Source organism: Heptranchias perlo, unplaced genomic scaffold (genome assembly GCF_035084215.1).
Source record: "Heptranchias perlo isolate sHepPer1 unplaced genomic scaffold, sHepPer1.hap1 HAP1_SCAFFOLD_970, whole genome shotgun sequence".
In the NCBI taxonomy this organism is placed as follows: domain Eukaryota; kingdom Metazoa; phylum Chordata; class Chondrichthyes; order Hexanchiformes; family Hexanchidae; genus Heptranchias; species Heptranchias perlo.
The window spans coordinates 15,707-39,269 of NW_027140015.1; the positions used below are offsets into that span (position 1 = coordinate 15,707).

General features: G+C 48.6%; 1 protein-coding gene across 1 annotated transcript; it reads right to left on the minus strand.

The window, feature by feature from the left end:
- Positions 1–3,361: 3,361 nt before the first annotated feature.
- On the minus strand, positions 3,362–23,153 carry LOC137320088 (E3 ubiquitin/ISG15 ligase TRIM25-like). The gene is given in 7 exon segments (XM_067981871.1): positions 3,362–6,397; positions 6,399–6,645; positions 16,214–16,422; positions 17,378–17,400; positions 19,989–20,219; positions 20,909–21,004; positions 22,537–23,153. Coding segments are annotated over 7 exon segments (1,650 nt in total). The 5' UTR covers positions 23,098–23,153; the 3' UTR covers positions 3,362–6,114.
- Between the last annotated feature and the right edge of the window lie 410 nt (positions 23,154–23,563).

Genomic DNA, 23,563 nt, shown 5'->3' on the forward strand with positions numbered 1-23,563 from the left:
CTGAGGGAGCGCCGCACTGTCGGAGGGTCAGTACTGAGGGAGCGCCGCACTGTCGGAGGGGCAGTACTGAGGGAGTGTGGCACTGTGGGAGGGTCAGTGCTGAGGGAGTGCGGCACTGTCGGTGGGACAGTGCTGAGGGAGTGTTGCACTCTTGGAGGGGCAGTACTGAGGGAGTGCTGCACGATCGGAGGGGCAGTACTGAGGGAGTGCTGCACTATCGGAGGGGCAGTACTGAGGGAGTGCTGCACTATCGGAGGGGCAGTACTGAGGGAGTGCTGCACTATCGGAGGGGCAGTACTGAGGGAGTGCTGCACTATCGGAGGGGCAGTACTGAGGGAGTGCTGCACTATCGGAGGGGCAGTACTGAGGGAGTGCTGCACTATCGGAGGGGCAGTACTGAGGGAGTGCTGCACTATCGGAGGGGCAGTACTGAGGGAGTGCTGCACTATCGGAGGGGCAGTACTGAGGAAGTGTCGTTTTTCGAATGAGACTTGCCACTTATCAGCACAAGCCTGGATGTTGTCCAGGTCTTGCTGCATGCGGGCACAGACTGCTTCATTATCTGAGGGGTTGCAAATGGAACTGAGCACTGTGCAATCATCAGCGAACATCCCCATTTCTGACCTTATGGAGGGAAGGTCATTGATGAAGCAGCTGAAGATGGTTGGGCCTAGGACACTGCCCTGAGGAACTCATGCAGCAATGCCCTGGGGCTGAGATGATTGGCCTCCAACAACCACGACCATCTTCCTTTGTGCTCGGTATGACTCCAGCCACTGGAGAGTTTTCCCGCTGATTCCCATTGACTTCAATTTTACTCGGGCTCCTTGATGCCACACTCGGTCAAATGCTGCCTTGATGTCAAGGGCAGTCACTCTCACCTCACCTCTGGAATTCAGCTCTTTTATCCATGTTTGGACCAAGGCTGTAATGAGGTCTGGAGCCGAGTGGTCCTGGCGGAACCCAAACTGAGCATCGGTGAGCAGGTTATTGGTGAGTAAGTGCCGCTTGATAGCACTGTCGATGATACCTTCCATCACTTTACTGATGATTGAGAGTAGACTGATGGGGCGGTAATTGGCCGGATTGGATTTGTCCTGCTTTTTGTGGACAGGACATACCTGGGCAATTTTCCACATTGTCGGGTAGATGCCAGTGTTGTAGCTGTACTGGAACAGCTTGGCTCGAGGCGCAGCTAGTTCTGGAGCACAACTCTTCAGCACTACAGCTGGGATGTTGTCGGGGCCCATCGCCTTTGCTGTATCCAGTGCACTCAGCTGTTTCTTGATATCACGTGGAGTGAATCGAATTGGCTGAAGACTAGATTCTGTGATGGTGGGGATATCGGGAGGAGGCGGAGATGAATCATCCACTCGGCACTTCTGGCTGAAGATGGTTGCAAATGCTTCAGCCTGACTCATCAAACACTCCCAGGGCAGGTACAGCACGGGTTAGATACAGAGTAAATCTCCCGTACCGTTAACTCTGGAGTTCCCCATGGATCTGTGCTTGGTCTCCTCCTATTTCTCATTTACATGCTACCTCTCGGTGACATCATCCGAAAACACAGTGTCGGGTTCCACATGTACACTGACGACACCCAGCTCGACCTCACCCCCACCTCTCTCGACCCCTCCACTCTCTCTGATTTGTCACGCTGCTTGTCCGACATCCAGTACTGGAGGAGCAGAAATTCCCTCCAACTAAATATTGGGAAGACCGAAGCCATTGTCTTCAGTCCCCGCCACAAACTCCGTTCCCGAGCCACCGACTCCATCCCTCTCCCTGACCACTGTCTGATGCTGACTGTTTGCAACCTTAGCGTCCTATTGGACCCTGAGCTGAGCTTCCGAACCCATATTCTCAACATCACCAAGACCGCCTACTTCCACCTCAACATTACCCGTCTCCACCCCTGCCTCAACTCATCTGCTGCTGAAACCCTCATCCATGCATTTGTGACCTCCAGACTTGACTATTCCAATGCTCTCCTGGCCGGCCTCCCATTTCCACCCTCCTTAAACTTCAGCCCATCCAAGACTCTGCTGCCCGTATCCTAACTTGTACCAAGTCCCATTCACCCATCACCCCTGTGCTCACTGACCTACATTGGTTCCCGGTCCAGCAACACCTTAAATTCAAAATTCTCATCGTTGTATTCAAATCCCTCCCTGGCCTCGCCCCTCCCTATCTCTGTAACCTCTTCCAGCCCTACAATCCTCCGGGATCTCTGCGCTCCTTCAATTCTGGCCTGTTGTGCATCCCCGATTTTCATCGCTCCACCATTGGCGGCCGTGCCTTCAGCTGCCTCGGCCCTAAGCTCTGGAATTCCCTCCCTGAACCTCTCCCCCTCTCTCTCCTCCTTTAAGACTCTCCTTAAAACCGACCTCTTTGACCAAGCTTTTGGTCACCTGACCTAATGTCTTTTTCTTTGCCTTGGTGTCAGTTTTGGTTTGATTGCTCCTGTGAAGCACATTGTGATGTTTTACTACGTTAAAGGTGCTTTATAAATACAAGTTTCTGTTGTTCTTGTAACACTGCAGCTAATGGGACAAGGCCCATCTCACGGGAATCTCATTGCAGCTGAAATTTCCTCCTCTGATTTATGTGTCAGTGACAAAGAATGAAAATATATTAAAACAACTCGTAAAAGGTGGAGGGAAGCAGGGCATTTATTGAGAGATGTATTGTGGTGAATTCTTTGATGAATCTTTGCTCACTTGGAATGTTTTCGATCGGTTAATTTGAACTTCACAATCTTCTCTTTTCAATTTGGACCTGGGTGTCGAGGGCACAATTTCAAAATTTGCAGATGATACAAAACTTGGCCGACGAGGAGTGTGGGAACCAGGCCTCACGTCCCCCTCCCCGCATCCCCTCCCCGCATCCCCTCCCCCTCTCTTCCTCCCTCCCCGACCCCCAATCTCCTCCCCTTCTTCCCTCTTCTCCCCCACTCCCTCCTCACTTCTCCCCACTCTTGCTGGCAAAACTCACTGTTGTTACTTTTCCCTCTCTCTCTTTCCCATGGTTTGAACAAGTTGATATGACAGCATCTGATGTTTACAACAGCTTCTCACAGACTTTCAAGGCCTTGCATCTGTCTTACCTTTAACCTTCGAGACAATCTGCTGAATGAAACTTTTCCAATTTGGCCAACCTTCCCAGCATGCTGCCTTGAACAGTCAGTTTAACCGTTCCTTTGTTGAAATAATATTTTTAACCAAACTCAGCTCCTTTAGCAGGTAATTAATAACTGGTGTTGAAAGTCCAAAATCCTTCAGTCGCCCCTCAATTGAGTGTGAGATCGAACAACTCACTTTAACCCATTCATTGAATCTGAATTGCACTCACCACAGATAAGTTTAAACATTGTTACAAGAAGTTTAATCAGCGTCACATTTACAAAAAAGTTCTTTCAAATACGACAAATGAGAAAGAAAAGTGTTACAATCATAACAAGCTGTATAATAACAAAAAGCAGAGACATGATTTTCACCCAAGGATGCTGTCCCACATTATAGACGACCTCCCTCCATTCATGATCCCCAGGGGTAGAGGTCCCCTTTTCAATGTCAGCATTACGTTGTTTTGAATGCACTGTCAGTCTATCAATATTAGGGGTTTTAAACTACAGAAGTAATCTAAGAAAGTGGTTTCCCTCATTACTTCTCAGTCTTAATCTTCTACAATCTCCCCCCACCCTCCTTTGTGGGATCCTGGGGCCTTATCTAAGGTCCTCATCCTGTGAGCATCACAGACCGATCTCCAGCCATTTGCTCTTCTAATCTAAGTTTCATTTGGTTAATATCACACATCATGATACAGACAAAGAAAATCATAATACATTGTACAGAAAACTACAGAAACTAGGCTCCCCCCAAATACTACCATATCATCAAGAAATCTTGGACTTCAAAGATCCTCCAGCTCTCCTTTTTACCATTATCCATCTTGTGGATAATTCTGGCTCAGTATTATTTCTCCCCGGCCCTCAGTTGTCCCAATTTCATCGTTAACTCGAAGGAATCCAAACCTGAATTTTGGAAATCCAAATTCTATGTCCGTCTTTACTTTAATTTCAATCCCTCTGATAGATACCAGTGTGTTTAACACTATCCTGATTGTTTCATTAACTAGTCGGTTTCTCTATGGAGCATGTGTCAGTGCCTTGATTACCAAGTGTAAATCAGTGGTGATCCAGTATCTGTCCTCACTCTCCTGAGCACATTAACCATTTCATGTCGTGGTGTTGTCAACATGACTGAGCATGTCTGAGACCCGTCCTTCAGGGCATCTCCATCATGCGTTCCACAGACTGGTTGCCTCACGTGCAAAATATCACATTTACACACACAGCTGTTTCCCAAAATCACACCGAACGTGACATCAAATACAAGCCATTCCTGTGCTTTCAGGCTATCTGATCAACAGACCGGGGGGTGTCTGGAGGTCTTTGCTTATCTCCCCCTGCGTGGTCCCGATCTCTCGGGTAGAGCCCAGGTTATAAAATATTCTTCTCACTGTTCAGTATAAGCAAGGACACAACCGTCTCCAAGAGAAAGCTATCAATTAACGATTGTTAACTCCCCTTTCCTGACTTTCACTGGATTGTGTATTGATTCCTGATTGATGCCCTTTGGGGGTTGTTCCCAGGTGATCTTTGTTTCTCACCGGACACTCACACATCGTTTTCCTGACCCTTTGGTTTTTGGTTATCACAAAATGTCCCATTATCACCCATGACCACCTGGGACGCTGATTGTAGACTCCAATTGGTGGGGCAATTTTCCTGTTTGTGTCTCACACACTCAGTCACCTCAGTAACATCCCATAATATTCCCATTTCATGTTGGTTGTGAGCCCTGGAGGAACCTTACTGTCCAATAAACTAAAAATCACCACCCCATAAAACACAGATTAAAAGTTCCCAGTCTGGTCCAATGAATCAATACATTTGCTTAGTTTCGGACAGATGTGTTACCCCCCCTGGGCAGTCCCAGAAGCTCTCAGCGATGCCCAGGAGACCCCGGGGGTGAAATTAGTCTCTGGTGTTAGTGCAACACGGGCGATAGTGAATGGACAGCCCATTTTACACCCGCACCATTTTCTTTCCCACTGAAGTCAGTGTAACTCGGGCTGTCGATTCACCATCGCTGTTTGGAGCGACCGTCAAAGAACAATTTCAAACCCCAGACTCAGATTTTCACAGCAGCACTTTAAAGGGACCGTGCCCTGTCACTACCATTCACTACTGAGATTAATACAGTCGTGCCCTGTCACTACCATTCACTACTGAGATTCATACGATCGTGCCCTGTCACTACCATTCACAACTGTGATTCATACAGTCGTGCCCTGTCACTACCATTCACTACTGTGATTAATACAGTCATGCCCTGTCACTACCATTCACTACTGTGATTCATACAGTCGTGCCCTGTCACTACCATTCACTACTGAGATTAATACAGTCATGCCCTGTCACTACCATTCACTACTGAGATTAATACAGTCATGCCCTGTCACTACCATTCACTGCTGAGATTAATACAGTCGTGCCTGCCACTATTCTGATTCACTACTGTGATTAATACCACGACAATTCTGCAACTAAAGTGGTAAAATTCTACAACTGAAGGAGACAATTAATTGGAACGCTACGAATTACAAGGAAACTCACCAAAAGCAGCTATTTTTAGCTTTAGTGACAGATCCTCACAAAGAAAATCACAAAGACCCCGGATCCTGACAAAGAGGGGCAGTGCTGGAAGTGACATAATTAGAGGTGCGGACCCGGAAATACCGTCAGCAGAGAGGTGCTCCCGGAAGTGACATTATCAGAGGGGGCGGAGCCAGGAGTGACATCATCAGAGGGACAGAGCGGGGAGTGACATCATCAGAGGGGCACTCCTGGAAGTGACATCATCAGAGACACGCTCCCGGAAGTGACATCATCAGAGGGGCAGACCTGGAAGTGACATCATCATATGGAGCAGACCTGGAACTGACATCATCAGAAGAGCAGTCCTGGAAGTGACATCATCAGAAGGGCAGATCTGGAAGTGACATCAGTCCCGAACAGGAAGTGATGTCACCGAGTCTCCGCTATCAGGATTAATTTAACAGTTTTAGGGATGTTTCTTCCCAACAATAAAATGCCGGAAACACGGGTTCAGTGAATGTGGTTTGAAATGTGTGTAAATGTGTCAGTGAGTCAGTGACCCGGTGAAATGACACAGTCCCGGCCTCGTAGTCCAACTGAACTCGGATCCGGCTCTTAGACGGGATCAGTGGGAGGGGAGTGAAGTGGGAATTGTGACCGGCACTGAGAGAAACACCAAACAAACCAGAATAACGTAAACACCAGGATTTACTGTTTTCCCCGAGACCAGACTCTCCCCTCTCTCTCTGCGCTCCCACACACAATCCCTATTCTCCAGAGATTCCCATCAGTCTCCACATCCCAGGAATGGGATCCTGAGGAGAAACTCTGGGAGCAGAGGACTTGGGGACAGTCTTTAAACCTCTCTGGGTGAGGTGGGTAGGGTTGTTCATGTTCAGTCCGTGTTACTGATCTCAGATCATTGGACAGAACCAAGTTCCAGTTTGCTGTCTTTCGATCCAGGCTCATCGCTGACCTTTGCCCTAGAGAGGAGAGAAGAGATTGGTCAGACAGGGTTATTCCACTCCCATCAATGATTGACAGCTGCAGGGTGGGAGTGTCAGTATTTCCCAGACACCGTCAGCCCCATATCACCTCTCAGACTGTGTTCATCCCCTGTTCAATAAATGGCCTTTGATCAGAATCCCTGTTAAATAGCAGTGTGTGGGTCCCAGTGCTGTACACTCAGTGCAAACACTGCAGTGGAGACACACATTAGCAGTCAGTTTAATCACACAAGCCCCTGGCACTGTGCACACGTTCTCCCAGACACAATGGAGGGGATTCACCGGCACACAACACATCCCACAGACTCACAGTTACAGCCCCACAATCTCAGCACTGGCTGTACTGGGAACACACAGCTCACAGGAGTGTGTCCTGGGCTTTCTCCCTCCTGTTACTGTCCCATCCTGAATACAGGAGTGTGTCCTGGGCTCTCTCCCTCCTGTTACTGTTCCATCCTGAATACAGGAGTGTGCCCTGGGCTCTCTCCCTCCTGTTACTGTCCCATCCTGAATACAGGAGTGTGCCCTGAGCTCTCTCCCTCCTGTTACTGTCCAATCCTGAATACAGGAGTGTGCCCTGAGCTCTCTCCCTCCTGTTACTGTCCCATCCTGAATACAGGAGTGTGCCCTGAGCTCTCTCCCTCCTGTTACTGTTCCATCCTGAATACAGGAGTGCGTCCTGGGCTCTCCCCCTCCTGTTACTGTTCCATCCTGAATACAGGAGTGTGCCCTGGGCCCTCTCCCTCCTGTTACTGTCCCATCCTGAATACAGGAGTGTGCCCTGGGCTCTCTCCCTCCTGTTACTGTTCCATCTTGAATACAGGAGTGTGACCTGGGCTCTCTCCCTCCTGTTAGTGTTCCATCCTGAATACAGGAGTGTGCCCTGGGCTCTCTCCCTCCTGTTACTGTTCCATCCTGAATACAGGAGTGTGCCCTGGGCTCACTCCCTCCTGTTACTGTTCCATCCTGAATACAGGAGTGTGCCCTGAGCTCTCTCCCTCCTGTTACTGTTCCATCCTGAATACAGGAGTGTGCCCTGGGCTCTCTCCCTCCTTTTACTGTCCCATCCTGAATACAGGAGTGTGCCCTGGGCTCTCTCCCTCCAGTTACTGTACCATCCTGAATACAGGAGTGTGCCCTGGGCTCTCTCCCTCCTGTTACTATCCCATCCTGAATACAGGAGTGTGCCCTGGGCTCTCTCCCTCCTGTTACTGACCCATCCTGAATACAGGAGTGTGCCCTGGGCTCTCTCCCTCCTGTCACTGTTCCATCCTGAATACAGGAGTGTGCCCTGGTCTCTCTCCCTCCTGTTGCTGTCCCATCGTGAATACAGGAGTGTGTCCTGGGCTCTCTCCCTCCTGTTACTGTTCCATCCTGAATACAGGAGTGTGCCCTGGGCCCTCTCCCTCCTGTTACTGTCCCATCCTGAATGCAGGAGTGTGCCCTGGGCTCTCTCCCTCCTGTGACTGTCCCATCCTGAATACAGGAGTGTGCCCTGGGCCCTCTCCCTCCTGTTACTGTTCCATCCTGAATACAGGAGTGTGCCCTGGGCTCTCTCCCTCCTGTTACTGTCCCATCCTGAATACAGGAGTGTGCCCTGGGCTCTCTCCCTCCTGTTACTGTTCCATCCTGAATACAGGAGTGTGCCCTGGGCTCCCTCCCTCCTGTTACTGTCCCATCCTGAATACAGGAGTGTGTCCTGGGCCCTCTCCCTCCTGTTACTGTTCCATCCTGAATACAGGAGTGTGCCCTGGGCTCTCTCCCTCCTGTTACTGTTCCATCCTGAATACAGGAGTGTGCCCTGAGCTCTCTCCCTCCTGTTACTGTCCCATCCTGAATACAGGAGTGTGCCCTGGGCTCTCTCCCTCCTGTTACTGTCCCATCCTGAATACAGGAGTGTGCCCTGGACTCTCTCCCTCCTGTTACTGTTCCATCCTGAATACAGGAGTGTGCCCTGGGCTCTCTCCCTCCTGTTACTGTTCCATCCTGAATACAGGAGTGTGCCCTGAGCTGTCTCCCTCCTGTTACTGTCCCATCCTGAATACAGGAGTGTGCCCTGGGCTCTCTCCCTCCTGTTACTGTCCCATCCTGAATACAGTAGTGAGCCCTGGGCTCTCTCCCTCCTGTTACTGTCCCATCCTGAATACAGGAGTGTGCCCTGGGCTCTCCCCCTCCTGTTACTTTTCCATCCTGCTCACAGCTCTGATTAAAGTCTCCATTAATTTCCACACAGTAGTGAGGATTCTGTTGTCAATTGAGATGAATCTGATGTCCCTTCTGTACATTAAACTGTTGCTCCCTGTTCACTCTGAATTCACCAACACTCCCTCTAGCCCTGGGTCTGAGACTTGGACCAATTCCGAGCTGCGAGGAGGGAACAGGTGCAGGAACTCGACCCTCGAATCCCTCGCACTGAACCCTGACTGAAGAAACGTCACCGAGAAAGAAAGGGTTAACTAGGAACAGAAAGGGTTAAATAGAAACATAAAGGGTTAAATAGAAATTATGAACATTGTGATCCCCTGTGATATAAACACACCTTGGAATATTCCCGCTCTCCCCCCGATCCCTGTCGACTGCTCGATGACAATCCCTGGGACTGGGGCGACCCCTGTTGAGCTGATTCTGCCCCCTCCCCGGAGCACAGATACTGACAGCCCTGTGAGGGACAGTGTCCCTTTAAGAGACACTCTGATTGACAGTGTGTAACCCCGCCCCTACCTGACCCATGGCGGGTGAAGCTTTGGCCCATTACAGTGAGGAATGTTTAAAGCAGGTGTCACTGACGACTGAGGATTAATCTCAGGCTCCTGATCCACACACACAGGGACCTGAGATTAAAGTTCGGGGATATTCCCAGCTGTCTGAACACAACTAACCCGACCTGCTAACTGGCCATAACTTTCCAAACATCCGTAGATACGGGGGGCGGTGCCAGAGGACTGGAGAATCACAAATGTTACACCCTTGTTCAAAAGAGGGTGTAAGGATAAACCCAGCAACTATAGGCCAGTCAGTTTAACCTCAGTGGTGGGGAAACTTTTAGAACCGATAATCCGGGACAGAATTAACAGTCACTTGGTCAAGTGTGGATTGAATGGGGAAACCCAGCACGGATTTGTCAAAGGCAAATCGTGTTTAACTGACCTGATGGAGCTTTTTGATGAGGTAACAGAGAGGGTAGATGAGGGTAATGCAGTTGATGTGATGTACATGGACTTCCAAAAGGCATTTGATAAAGTGCCGCATGGTAGGTTTATCATCAAGATTGCGGCCCATGGAATAAAGGGGGCAGTGGAAACATGGATACAGAATTGGCTAAGTGACAGGAAACAGAGAGTAGTGGTGAACGGTTGTTTTTCGGACTGGAGGGAGGTGTGCAGTGGTGTTCCCCAGGGGTTGGTGCTGGGACCACTACTTTTCTTGATAAATCTTCTTCTTTGGCAGTCCCTCAGGGTCGAGGATGACTTGCTTCCACTCCGGGAGGGTGGGTTCTGCGGTGGCTGAATAGTCCAATCCTGGAGCCGCAGACTCTGCCACAGGTGGGGCAGGTAGTGTTTGATAAGGTGGGTGGGTGAGACGCTCTGGATTCTGTGCGCTCTTTTTGCTGCTTACGCTTGGCCTCCGCGTGCTCCACTCGGTGACGCTCGAGGTAATTGGCGCCTTCGTGGATGCTTCTTCTCCAGTTTGGGCGATTTAGGGCAAGCGATTCCCACGTGTCGGTGGGGATGTTGCATTTTTTTAGGGAGGCTTTGAGAGTGTCCGTCTCGCGTTTCCTCTGCCCTCCTAGTGATCGCCTGCCATTGCGGAGCTCGGAGTAGAGCACTTGTTTAGGGAATCTTGTGTCGGGCATGCAGACAATGTGGCCCCGCCCATCGCAGCTGGTTGAGCGTGACCAGTGCCTCGATACTGGGGATATTAGCCTGGGAGAGAACGCTCACGTTGGTACGTCTATCCCGCCAGTGGATTTGCAGGATTTTGCGGAGGCAACGTTGGTGATATCTCTCCAGTGATTTGAGGTGTCTGCTGTACATTCTCCATGTTTCTGATGTGTACAGGAGGGCGGGGACCACGGCTGCTCTGTAGACCATTGGTGCTGGATTTGAGGTCTCGGTCTTCGAACACTCTGTTCCTCAGGTGTCACTGGCGCTTTGGAGTCGATGTTGAATTTCATCGTCGATGTCTGCTCGCACCGAGAGGAGGCTCCCGAGGTATGGGAAATGATCCACACTGTCCAGAGGCTCACCGTGGATCTTGATGGTCGGGGGGCAGTGTTGTGTGGCAGGAGCGGGCTGGGAGAGGACCTTTGTTTTCGGGATGTTTAGCCTGAGGCCCATTCTCTCATACACCTCGGTGAATGTGTCGACGATGGTTTGTAGCTCGGCCTCTGAGTGTGTGCACACGCTGGCATCGTCTGCGTACTGCAGCTCGATGACCGAAGTTGGGGTGGTCTTGGTTCTGGCCTGGAGGCGTCAAAGGTTGAACAGTTTCCCACTTGTCCTGTAGGTTAGCTCCACTCCGGCGGGGAGCTTCATGGTGATGGGGTGGAGTGTTGCAACGAGGAAGATGGAGAAGAGCGTTGGTGTGATGACGCAGCCCTGGTTGATCCCCAGTTTGCACTCGTATTGGGTCTGTGGTGGATCCGTTGGTGAGGATCACGGCTCGCATGTCATCGTGGAGCAGGTGGAGAATGGTGACGAATTTCCGGGGGTAGCCGAATTTGAGGAGGATGCTCCACAATTCCTCACGGTTGACAGAGTCGAAGGCCTTTGCGAGATCGAAGAAGGCCATGTACAGAGGTTGATGCTGCTCCCTGCACTTTTCCTGGATTTGTCGCGTGCTGAAGATCATGTCCATTGTGCCTCTTGAAAGGTGGAAGCCGCATTGAGACTCAGGGAGGAGCTCTTCGGCCACTGGAAGGAGGCGGTTGAGGAGGATTCTCGCGATGACCTTTCCCGTGGTGGACATTGGGGAAATCCCTCTGTAATTTCCGCAGTCGGACCTCTCTCCTTTCTTGAAGATGGTCACAATTACGGCGTTTCTGAGATCTCCCAGCATGCTCTCTTCCTTCCAGACAAGGGTGATAAGGTCGTGTATTCGTGTCAAGAGTGCCTCTCCGCCGTGTTTTCGTACTTCAGCGGGGATTCCATCTGCACCGGGGCCTTGTTGTTTTTCAGTTGTCGAATGGCTTTTTTGACCTCACAGCGGGCTGGGGTGGTGCTGAGATGGTGGCGGGCTGGGGTTGTGCTGAGATGGTGGCGGGCTGGGGTTGTGCTGAGATGGTGGCGGGTCGCGTGTTGCGGGACGGTGTCGAGGGTACTTGTGTCGAGGACTGGGTCTTGGTTGAGGAGGTCCTCGAAGTGCTCTCTCCAGCGGGCGTTGACTGCCTCTCTGTCTTTGATGAGCGCCTCTCCATGTTTGGCTCTCAGTGGGGTAGGTCCCTGGGTACTCGGACCGTGGATGGCTTTAATTGCGCTGAAGAAGCCGCGCACGTCGTGGTTGTCGGCGAGTTGCTGAGTCTCCTGCGCTCTTTCCACCCACCATCTGTTCTTTAGGTCACGGGTTCTTTGTTGCACCTCGGCCTTCAGTTGCCTGGAGGCTTGTTTCCTCTCACTCGAGTTTTGGTGGAGCTGCCAATTCAGGAACGCCTTGCGTTTACGGTCTAAGAGATCCTGGATCTCCTGATCGTTCTCGTCGAACCAGTCTTGGTGTTTCCTGGTCGAGAGACCGAGCGTCTCCTCGCAGGTGCTGACTATGGTGGCTTTTAGGGCGGACCAGACGCTGTGGGCACTCTGCGACTCTGGATCATTGGTCGTCGCCAGATTGGTTGTAAGGCGACGGCTGAGTTGGTCTTTCTTCTCAGGGTCTTTGAGTCCAGCGACATTAAGTCTCCTGCGGCAGAGTTTTTTCTGCCGCTGCCGGTTTGGGGCCAGGTTGATGGAGATGGTAGAGTGGATTAGTCGGTGGTCAGTCCAGCAGTCGTCGGCTCCAGGTGATGCGGACATCTTTGCGGTCCCTCGCTCGGACGATGATGTGGTCTATTAGGTGCCAGTGCTTGGAGATACTTTCCTTGATATATATTCATGACTTGGGTGTCGAGGGGACAATTTCAAAATTTGCAGTTGACACAAAACTTGGAAGGGTAGTAAACAGTGAGGAGGATAGTGATAGACTTCAAGAGGTGTTGACAGGCAGGTGGCCTGGGCGGACACGTGGCATGAAATTTAACGCAGAAAAATGCAAAGTGATACATTTTAGTAGGAAGAATGAGGAGAGGCAATATAAACTAGAGGGCACAACTCTAAAAGGGGTACAGGAACAGAGAGATCCTGGGCTTTATACATAGAGGCTGAGTGTACAAAGGCAAGGAAGTCATGATGAACCTTTATAAAACACTGGTTCGGCCACAACTGGACTATTGTGTCCATTTCTGGGAACCGCACTTAAGAAAGATGTGAAGGCCTTACAGAGGGTGCAGAAAAGATTTACTAGAATGATTCCAGGGATGAGGGACTTTAGTTACGTGGATAGACTGGAGAAGCTGGGGTTGTTCTCCTTGGAACAGAGATGGTTGCGAGGAGATTTGATAGAGGTATTCAAAATCATGAAGGGTCCAGACAGAGGAGATAGAGGGAAACTGTTCCCATTGGCAGAAGGGTCAAGAATGAGAGGACATAGATTTAAGGTGATTGGCAAAAGAACCAATGGTGACATGAGGAAAAACTTTTTTACACAGCGAGTGGTTAGGATCTGGAATGCACTGCCCGAGGGGGTGGTGGAGGCAGATTCAATCATGGCCTTCAAAAGGGAACTGGATAACTACTTGAAAGGAAAAAATCTGCAGTGGTACAGGGAAAGGGCGGGGGAACGGGACTAGCAGGATTGCTTTTGCATAGAGCAGGCGTGAACTCGATGGGCCGAATGGCCTCCTTCCGTGCTGTAACCTTTCGATGGTTCTATGCTGGCAGTCCCCTATAGAATCCTAGAATCTTACAGCACAGAAGGAGGCCATTCGGCCCATCGTGCCTGTGCCGGCTCTTTGAAAGAGCGATCCAATTAGTCCCACTTCCCCGCTCTTTCCCCATAGCCCTGCAAATTTTTCCTTTTCAAGTATTTATCCAATTCCCTTTTGAAAGTTATTATTGAATCTGCTTCCACCGCCCTTTCAGGCAGCGCATTCCAGATCAGAACAACTTGCTGTAAAAAAAATTATCCAAATCTCCCCTCTGGTTCTTTTGCTGTTTACCTTAAATCTGTGTCCTCTGGTTCCCGACCCTCCTGCCATTGGAAACAGTTTCTCCCTCTCTACTCTATGAAAATCACTCAAAATTTTGAACTCCTCTATTAAATCTGCCCTTAACCTTCTCTGCACTCAGGATAAATGAGCAGGTAATGGAGAGCAAGTTGGCTACAAAACAGAAAACAGAGAGTCGGGATTAAGGGTAGTTACTCAGACTGGCAAAAGGTGGGAAGTGGTGTTCCCCAGGGATCGGTGCTGGGACCACTGTTGTTCACAATTTACATTCATGGTTTGTATTCGGGAATCGGAAGTACAATTTCAAAATTTGCAGACGACACCAAATTGGGAGGTGTGGTTAATACAAAGGAAGAATGTGTCAAAATACAAGAGGACATTAATAAACTTACAGAGTCGGCTGTAATTGGCAAATGAATTGTAATATAGATAAGTGTGAGGTGGTGCATTTTGGTAGGAAGAATAAAGAGGCCACAAACTGCTTGTTCAATAAGAGTCTAAATGGGGTAGAGGAGCAAAGGGATCTGGGGGTACAGACACACAAATCACTAAAAGTAGCGACACAGGTTAATAAGGCCATAAAAAGGCAAATCAAGCACTGGGGTTCATTTCTGGAGGGATAGAATTGAAAAGTGAAGAAGTTATGTTGAACTTGTATAGAATCTTGGTTAGACCACACTTGGAGTATTGTGAACAGTTCTGGTCTCCATATTATAAATAGTGTATAGAGGCATTGGAGAGGGTGCAAAAAAAGATTCACAAGGATGATATCAGAACTGAGAGGATAAACTTATCAGGAAAGGCTGAACAGGCTGGGACTCTTTACTCTAGAAAAGAGTAGGCTGAGGGGTGACCTGATCGAGGTTTTTAAGATAATGAAAGGGTTTGATAGGGTAGACATAGAGAAACATAGAAAATAGGAGCAGGAGTAGGCCATTCGGCCCTTCGAGCCTTCGAGAGAAAATGTTTCCACTTGTGGGGGAGTCCAAAACTCGAGGTCATCAATGGGAAATAGTCACTAATAAATCCAATAGGGAATTCAGGAGAAACCTCTTTACCCAGAGAGTGGTGAGAATGTGGAACTCACCACCACAAGGAGCAGTTCAGGCAAATAGCACAGATGTATTGAAGGGAAAGCTCGATAAACACATGATGGAGAAAGGAATAGAAGGGTATCCTGATAGGGTGAGATGAAGTAGGGAGAGGGGAGGCCCATGTGGAGCATAAATGCCGGCATGGACCAGTTGGGCCGAATGGCCTGTTTCTGTGCTGTAGACTTGATGTGACTCGATGTGAAGAGAACAATCCCAGTTTCTCTAATCTCTCCACATAACTGAGGTCCCTCATCCCTGTAACATTCTAGGACATCTCCTCTGCACCCTCTCCAAGGCCTCGACATCAATAGAATTACATAGAATGAACAGCAGAGAAACAGGCCATTCGGCCCATCTGGTCCATGCTGGTGTTAATGCTCCACATGAGCCTCTTCCCTCCGACTTGATTTAACCCTTTCAGTGTATCATTCTATTCCTTTCCCCCTCATGTCTTTATCTAGCTTCCCCTTAAATGTATCTGTGTGTTCGCCTCAACTACTCCTTGTGGTAGCGAGTTCCACATTCTCACCACTCTCTCAGTAAAGAAGATTCTCCTGAGTTCCCTATTGGATTTATTAGTGACTATCTTATATTTATGACCCCTAGTTTTGGTCTCCCCACAAGTGTAAACATCTTCCTTACGTCTACCCCATCAAACCCCTTCATAATCTTAAAGACCTCTATCAGGTCACCCCTCAGCCTTCTCTTTTTGAGAGAAAAGAGCCCCAGTCTGTTCAACCTTTCCTGATATTTATAACCTCTCAGTTCTGTCATCATCGTTGTGAATCTTTTTTGCACGTTATCCAGTGCCTCTAGATCCTTTTTATAATATTGAGACCAGAACTGTACACAGTGCTCCAAATATGGTCCAACCAAGGTATATGGTGACCAGAACTGTGCACAGTGCTCCAAATATGGTCCAACCAAGGTATATGGAGACCAGAACTGTGTGCAGTGCTCCAAGTGAGGTCTAACCAAGGTTTGATACAAGTTTAACATAACTTCCCCACTTCTCCATTCAGATGTCCTCAGTACACACCGCCTTCCTCCTCTTTCAGTCCAATCAGTATATTGATCGTAATCCCCTTGGAAATCTTATTTTAATGATTCAATAACAGTTTCTTCATGTCTCAGACAAGCCCAGCCAACAGCAATCATCTCTAACCTGAGGGCTTTAATCAAAGTGCCTCCTCACCTCTTGAAATTCTTAACCTTGACATCTCTCCTAAAGTGTGGTGCCCAGAATTGGAGAAAAGCTGCACGTTTTTCCTTATCATTCCCAATATGTCCGAGTGGTACTTTTCCGATCCATTCAGCCTCTTCTGGATAAGTTGAGATATTTTGGACAGGTTCAGGGTGAGCGCTGGAACATCTGGGTCTGTGACTCTCTGAGTCTCAGTCACTCTGTTATGAAAGAGGAGAGAATGTTTTTATCAGTGGGGACATTTCAGATCAGAAACCCAAAGGGGAACGAGTGATCAGTGCAACAACCTGCACCCCTTCTAATGCTCGTACTGACACCCCGCAGCAACCCATCCTGAGAATGGCAGAATCCCGGGATTTGCAGTCTCCCTGCATTCACACTGATCTCCACACGAGCAGTGGGATCCTGGTTTGCTGTCACTTCAGCTCAGTTTGTGATTTTCAAAGCCGTCTGTGTTCAGTCCAGTTTCTCTGCACTGGAGCCCTTATCTTTCCATTATTAATAATTATTATTATCCCGAGGGTCTCCAGTCTGTGCTCCCCCCTCTCTGCAGGAACACACTCACTACGATCATGTGAAGTGAGGAGAGGAGAAGGAACAGCCTCCCAGGGACCTGGGATCGGTGGGATTCCCTCACAGAGTGTCCAGTCACACTGACATTACTGGGACATTTCAGCACACACTCATTTCTCTGTTAGTGGATAGAATGAGCCAATCACAAGACATTTTACTGTCACTCTGACACTGGGACCTGCCCCTCTCCTCATTTCTCCATGGGCTGGTTGATAGAACAAGCCAATCACACATCACTTACTGACCCAATGGAATAAAGCTGTCACTGACACACATGGAGCCTTTCGGAAGCCTCGGTTAGATACAGGTCACTGCAGGTTTCTCTCACTCTCAATTCCTGTCTAACAGGTTCCTGAGAAGCTCGACACACCGATGGAACAGCCCATCTCACTCCCATTTCCCACAGGCTGCCTGAGCCAAGAACCCCTCAAACCTCAGTCAAACATCACTCAATATTCGCCCCATTTGAAAGCCCCTGATCTGGGGAGGTTTCCAAGCGGTGATTCTACTTTCACTCTTCTCCCAGATACAGGTGAAGGTTCCCTATCAGCAGCAGGTACTGTATGACTGAGAGGAACTTACCTGGAAAGGAGCTGCTTCGAGTTCTGTGAATAAAAAGAGGAGATCAAATCAGCCCTGCAAATTTTTCCCTTCAAGTATTTTTCCAATTCCCTTTTGAAAGTTATTTTTGAATCTGCTTCCACCGCCCTTTCAGGCAGCGCATTCCAGATCAGAACAATTTGCTTCCGAAAAATTTTCTCCTCATCTCCCCTCTGGTTCTTTTGCCAATTACATTAAATCTGTGTCCTCTGGTTACCGACCCTCCTGCCAGTGGAAACAGTTTCTCCTTATTTACTCTATCAAAACCCTTCATGATTTTGAACACCTCTATTAAATCTCCCCTTAACCTTCTCTGCTCTGAGGAGAACAATCCCAGCTTCTCCAGTCTCTCCCCATAACTGAAGTCCCTCATCCCTGGTCCCATTCTAGTAAATCTCCTCTGCACCCTCTCTAAGGCCTTCACATCCTTCCTAAAGTGCAGTGCCGAGAATTGGACACAATACTCCAGTTGTGACCTCATCAGTGTTTCATAAAGGTTTAGAATAACTTCCTTGCTTTTGTTCTCTGCCTCTGTTTATAAAGCCCAGGACCCCGTGTGCTTTTTCAACAGCCTCCTCACCTTGTCCTGCCACCTTCAAAGATTTGTGTACGTACACCCCCCGGTCTCTCTGTTCCTGCACCCTCTTTAAAATTGTACCATTTAGTTTATTTTGCCTCTCCTCAATCTTCCTACCAAAATGCATCACCTCACACTTCTCTGTGTTAAATTTAATCTGCCATGTTTCTGCCCATTTCACCAGTCTGTCTCTGTCCTCCTGACGTCTGCTACTATCCTCCTCACTGTTTACTACATTTCCGAGTTTCGTGTCATCTGCAAACTTTGAAATTATGCCCTGTATACCCAAGTCGAGGTCATTAATATATATCAAAAAGAGCAATGGTCCTAACACTGACCCCTGGGGAACACCACTGTAAACTTCCCTCCAGTCTGAAAAACAACCGTTCACCACTACTCTCTGCTTTCTGTCCCTGAGCCAATTTTGTATCCACGCTGCCACTGTCCCTTTAATCCCATGGGCTTCAATTTTGCTGACAAGTTTTCATCAAAGAATTCAATCAAGTTAGTCCGACACGATTTGCCTTTAATAAATCTGTGTTGTCTGTTGTTTATTATCCCATTTTCTTCCAAGTGACAATTAATTTTGTCTCGGATTATTGTCTCTAGAAATTTCCCCACCATCGACGTTAGGCTGACTGGCCTGTAGTTGCCGGGTTTATCCCTCTCCCCTTTTTTGAACAGAGGTGTAACATTTGCAATCCTCCAGTCCTCTGCCAGAGCCTCCACCATTTCCATCCTTACTTCCCTCAGCAACCTCGGATGCATCCCACCCGGACCGGGTGACTTTTCTACTTTGAGAGCTGCCAACCCTTTTAGTACTTCCTCTTTATCTATTTTAATCCTCTCCAGTTTCTCTCCCCCCTCCTCCTTTACTGGAAGATTGGCAGCATCCTCTTTAGTGAGGACCGATGCAAAGTATTCATTTCGTACCTCAGCCATTCCCTCTGCCTCCACAAGGTTTCCTTTTTGTTCTTAGTCAGCCCCACCTTTCCTTCAACTACCCTTTTACACTTTGTAAGTTTCTAAAAGACTTCATGTTACCCGCTAATCTTTTCTCATACATTATCTTCACCCCTCTTATTTCCTTTTTCGGTTCTCCTCTGCACTCTCTGTATTCTGCTTGATTCTCTACTGTATTTTGAACCTGACATTTACCATAAGCCTCCTTTTTCTGTTTCATTTTAATCTGTTTCTTTAATCATCCAGGGAGCTCGAGCTTTGGATGCCCTTCCTTTCCCCCTCGTGGGAATGTGTCCAGTCTGTACCCGAACTATCTCCTCTTTGAAGGCCTCCCATTGCTCATTTACTGTTTTACCTGCCAATCTTTGTTTCCAATCCACCTGGGCCAGATCCCTTTTCAACTCACAGATATTATCCCTCCTCCAGTTGAGTATTTTTACATTTGGTTGTTTCTTGTCCTTTTCCATTACTTTTCTAAACCTAATGATATTGTGATCACTGTTTCCCAAATGCTCCCCCACTGAAACGTGCTCCACTTGCCCCACTTCATTCCCCAGAACTAGATCCAGCACTGCTTCCTTCTTCGTTGGGCTGGAAACATATTGAAGAAAGTTCTCCTGAACACATTTGAGGAATTCCTCCCCCTCTTTGCCCTTTACTCTGTTTTTTCCCAGTCTATATTCGGATAATTGAACTCCCCCATTATCACTATTCGATTGTTTATACAACAAACCAATCAACACCCAATGAAACCAAACCGTGAATTTGGGATTGAGAGTAAAGAGTTCAGTGTATAACAGTAGGTGGGGCCAGTCACAGGAATGGGGACTAATCCAACATTTCACTGCACTCCATCCTGGGGCAGCACCAACACTCCTGGGGCAGGGCTGAGGGGGCAGCACCAACACTCCTGGGGCAGGGCTGAGGGGGCAGCACCAACACTCCTGGGGCAGGGCTGAGGGGGCAGCACCAACACTCCTGGGGCAGGGCTGAGGGGGCAGCACCAACACTCCCCATTCCCCAGACATGGCCCTGTTTATATTGAAGATGTACCTGAATAAAGGAGAGAGGGTCCCTCTGTTCCAGACTCTGGTATTCTCCATCTATTAATGTCATCTGTTCCATCCTCTTGTTTAATGCTTCAGAACAGCTTCTAATCTGTGAGAGAGCTCGGAGCCCCTCCTCATCGATCAGTTTCAGTGTGTATTCTTCATCTTCTTCCAGCTGTCTCCTCCAGTCAGAGTAGCTCTTCGATAGCTTTCCTTTCAGCTCATTGATTCGTGTCTGAAACCCAAACCAACTCTCATTACAAACGGCCCTTCCACACAGCTCTTACCCTGAGCACACGGCACTTTCCAGGGACGGGACAGTTTGTTTCGATCACTACTCGATCACCCGTTAAAGATAGACGAGCAGTGGGGGGTGTCTACTGGGAGAGAAAACAGAGTTTAACGAGTGTTGCCTTGAGCCTTGAGTTTAAAAGAAAGAGCACTGTATTTAGACTGTGTATGGCACTGCCACCTGGTCCATCCACACCTGAAGTGATGGGTCCAGTTTTGGTGCCCACACCTGGTGAAGGAGATCAAGACTCTGGAGAGGACGGTGGCCAGAATGACACGTAGTCTGATGGATTTAATTCTGAGGATCGGCTCCAAGAGGGAGGGCGATTTAGAGAAAGGCCGAGAGGGACATGATGGAGGTTTTTAAAATGATGGAGGGATTATTGGACTCACTGGTTGGGTGAGGTATTGAGATGGATCAGGATGGTAGGACCAGAGGGTCTGAGTGTAAAATCCATAGGCACAGAGTTAGGTTAGACACCAGAGTCCTCGATCTCTGGAACAGACTCCCTGAACATGTGGGGGGTTTGGAGTCACTCCCACCCTTTAAAAGGGAGCTGGGGAGGAATTTCCCAGAGTTTGTCCTGAATTGGCTGCAGATTCCAGAGTAAATCCAGTCCCACTTTTCCCTACCTTTATTTCAGCTTCTGATCTCTCCAAGTCTCGCTGTTTGCTGGAACAATTCTGCTGGACTCCCCGAAGCCTCTCGATTTCTCTCTCCAATTCTTCCTGTAAAGGCAATTGGAAAGTTTTCAAAAGGGATTCAAACTGGGATTTAAAGGGGAAATGATTCCGTTCCAGGAGTGACCCCACTGGGTGTGGATAGAAAGTGGTTTGTGGGATTCTCAGTGTCTGGGCCCTGAGCAGAAATATTCCCTTCTGTGGCTCTCAGTAAAGAGGCGCTCCCTGCCCTGTATAAACTGAGTGACCACACACACCGGCTTCTTTTCACACTGACACACCGTGTGCTGCATTTTCACACGGACTCAGCTCCTCCATTTCCAGGAATCAGCCGAGGGGAAAGGGAGACAGACTCAGTCACACCAGCATTTCTCAAACACCAATTCCCTCTTGTTGTGAGAAACAGTTTCCCCCCCCAGCCCCTGAGTCACCCCCCGTGGGTGTCCCTCACTCCCCCCACCGGTGATGGTCCTCTCCCTGCTGGTCAGATGGCAGAATACCCCAGTGTTACACAGGGCTCCAACATGCTCTGCTCTACAGCCCTATGTCATGGAGTGCCAGTTCTCACAGGTGCCCATGAGAATCCATACGCAGTGCCCCTTTAATGAAAATGCTTACATAGTCAGTAATACTAGAAGCTAGGATTGCTTATGTGGCAAAGTAGAAACAGGAGTTACTTCGAAGCCAGCATACTGTGGGTCAGGACAAGGGGCCCCATCAAGGCTGATAGTTATATGCTGAGTTTGTTAGATATAGAGGTCTGTTGATGCTCATCATGGAAGAGACCTGACAGGACTCGGGAGTCTCTGGTGTGAGTGTCTTGGTACAGCCAGTTAATCAATAAAAGCAATAAGCTGATCAAGGCTAGAAACATTCCAAGCTAGTAGATAAGAGTGGAGAAGGACCACGAAGGCATTCCAAACTGGGAGATAAGAATACATTCATCTGTGTCTGTCAATGTTGCATGTTCAGGCCCCTGTACTACCTGTAATTGGCCGGTAATTATGTAACCTTACATGGCCTACCGATGCCCCGCTGATGATTGGTGTGGACCCTGGCTGTACAGGTGCCCACCTCCTCTGATAAATGTATAAAAGTGTGAACTCCTGTATGTAACTTGTCTTGTTCTGTTAGGATCGACACGGCTCTGTCCGGAGTCAAAATCGATGCTAGAGACCAAGCCCCGCGGTAAATAAAATTGTGTTGAATTTAAAGACGTATTCGATTTCAGTTTTTGCTGAACCAGACTGAGGGGAAAGAATCGAGTTCATCACCCACACAGTGAATTACTGAGCTCCACAATGCCCTCACCAGGAGGGGCTGAGTGTGGGTGAGGGGCAGTCACCCTGGCTCACTCTCACACCCCTCCCAGTGCCCACCCTGTTCTCTCAGACAGACTGTAAGAGAAAGGGGAGGGAGCATCTGACTGACAAAAAATTAACAGCCGTAAACCCAGACCCGGGGCAGAAAGAAAACTCTGGGCTAAATCAGCACTGTCTGCAATCAGTTCGAATTAATGTTCGTCATCAACAGGAAAACTCTCCCTCACTGTATTTAATATCAGGAATTGTGTCGCTCACCTTAATTGCAGCTTGTGCCTGATCGAGGCTCAGCAGTGTGTGGGATTTATGTTTCCCTATTATTGTACAGGAAGCACACACACTCTCTGCATCATCTTTACAGTAGTATTCAAGGACCTTCTTATGGTCAAGGCACTGTCTCTCTGTAAGGTCAGCCGTAGGCTCGATTAGGGTGTGATCCTTGAAGGCCTCTTTCCGTAAATGTGGTTTTAAATGAAGGGAGCAAAAGGAAGCTTCACATTTCAGACACGTCTTCACAGCCGGGGTTGGATTTTCTTCACAGCAATCACACATGACACGGCCTGAATCAGCAGGAGGCTGTGAACGATTGTATTTCTCCACGATATTACACAGCGTGAAGTTTCTCTCCAGACTGGGCCTGGGGTTGAATTTCCGGCGACACTGAGGGCACTCAAACCCTCCTGGGCCTGCTGTCTGGGCCCAAACTCCCTCAATACATTTCAAACAGAAACTGTGCTGACAGGGTAATATCACCGGGTCCTGGTACACCTGGAGACACACAGCACAGGTTAATTCATCCTCGAAAGCTCCGGGCTCCATTCCTCCAGCACCTGAAAGAGTTTTCACACAGCACAGAGAGAGAGAGAGCGAGGAACCAGAGCAGGAAGTGAAATTCTAATAAACACTCGGTGCAAGGAGTGACAAAGTTAGTTTCAGTTTCGTGACTCACTTTGTTTGAAGATTAACCCTTTCAGGCCTGCAGTAGCAGCTCAGAAAAACAAGATTGCAATTTTACAATCTGGAGCCAGAATACAGCAAGCTGGACTCAGTAAACACAAACCAAAAACTAATCAGCTCAGACCAGACCCTAAACGGTTTAACAAATGATTTAAAACTGATATAAAGAGGAACAATAACCTTCACAAATCCCCCAGAGAGGAAAGGGAAGGAGCTCTCTGGGAGGAATAGAAAAATATACAGAAAAAGTTAAAAGGTTCATCGTGGGAAAGTGAGCTGTGAGGAGGACACAGAAAATCTGCAAAGGGATATGGACAGGTTAAGTGAG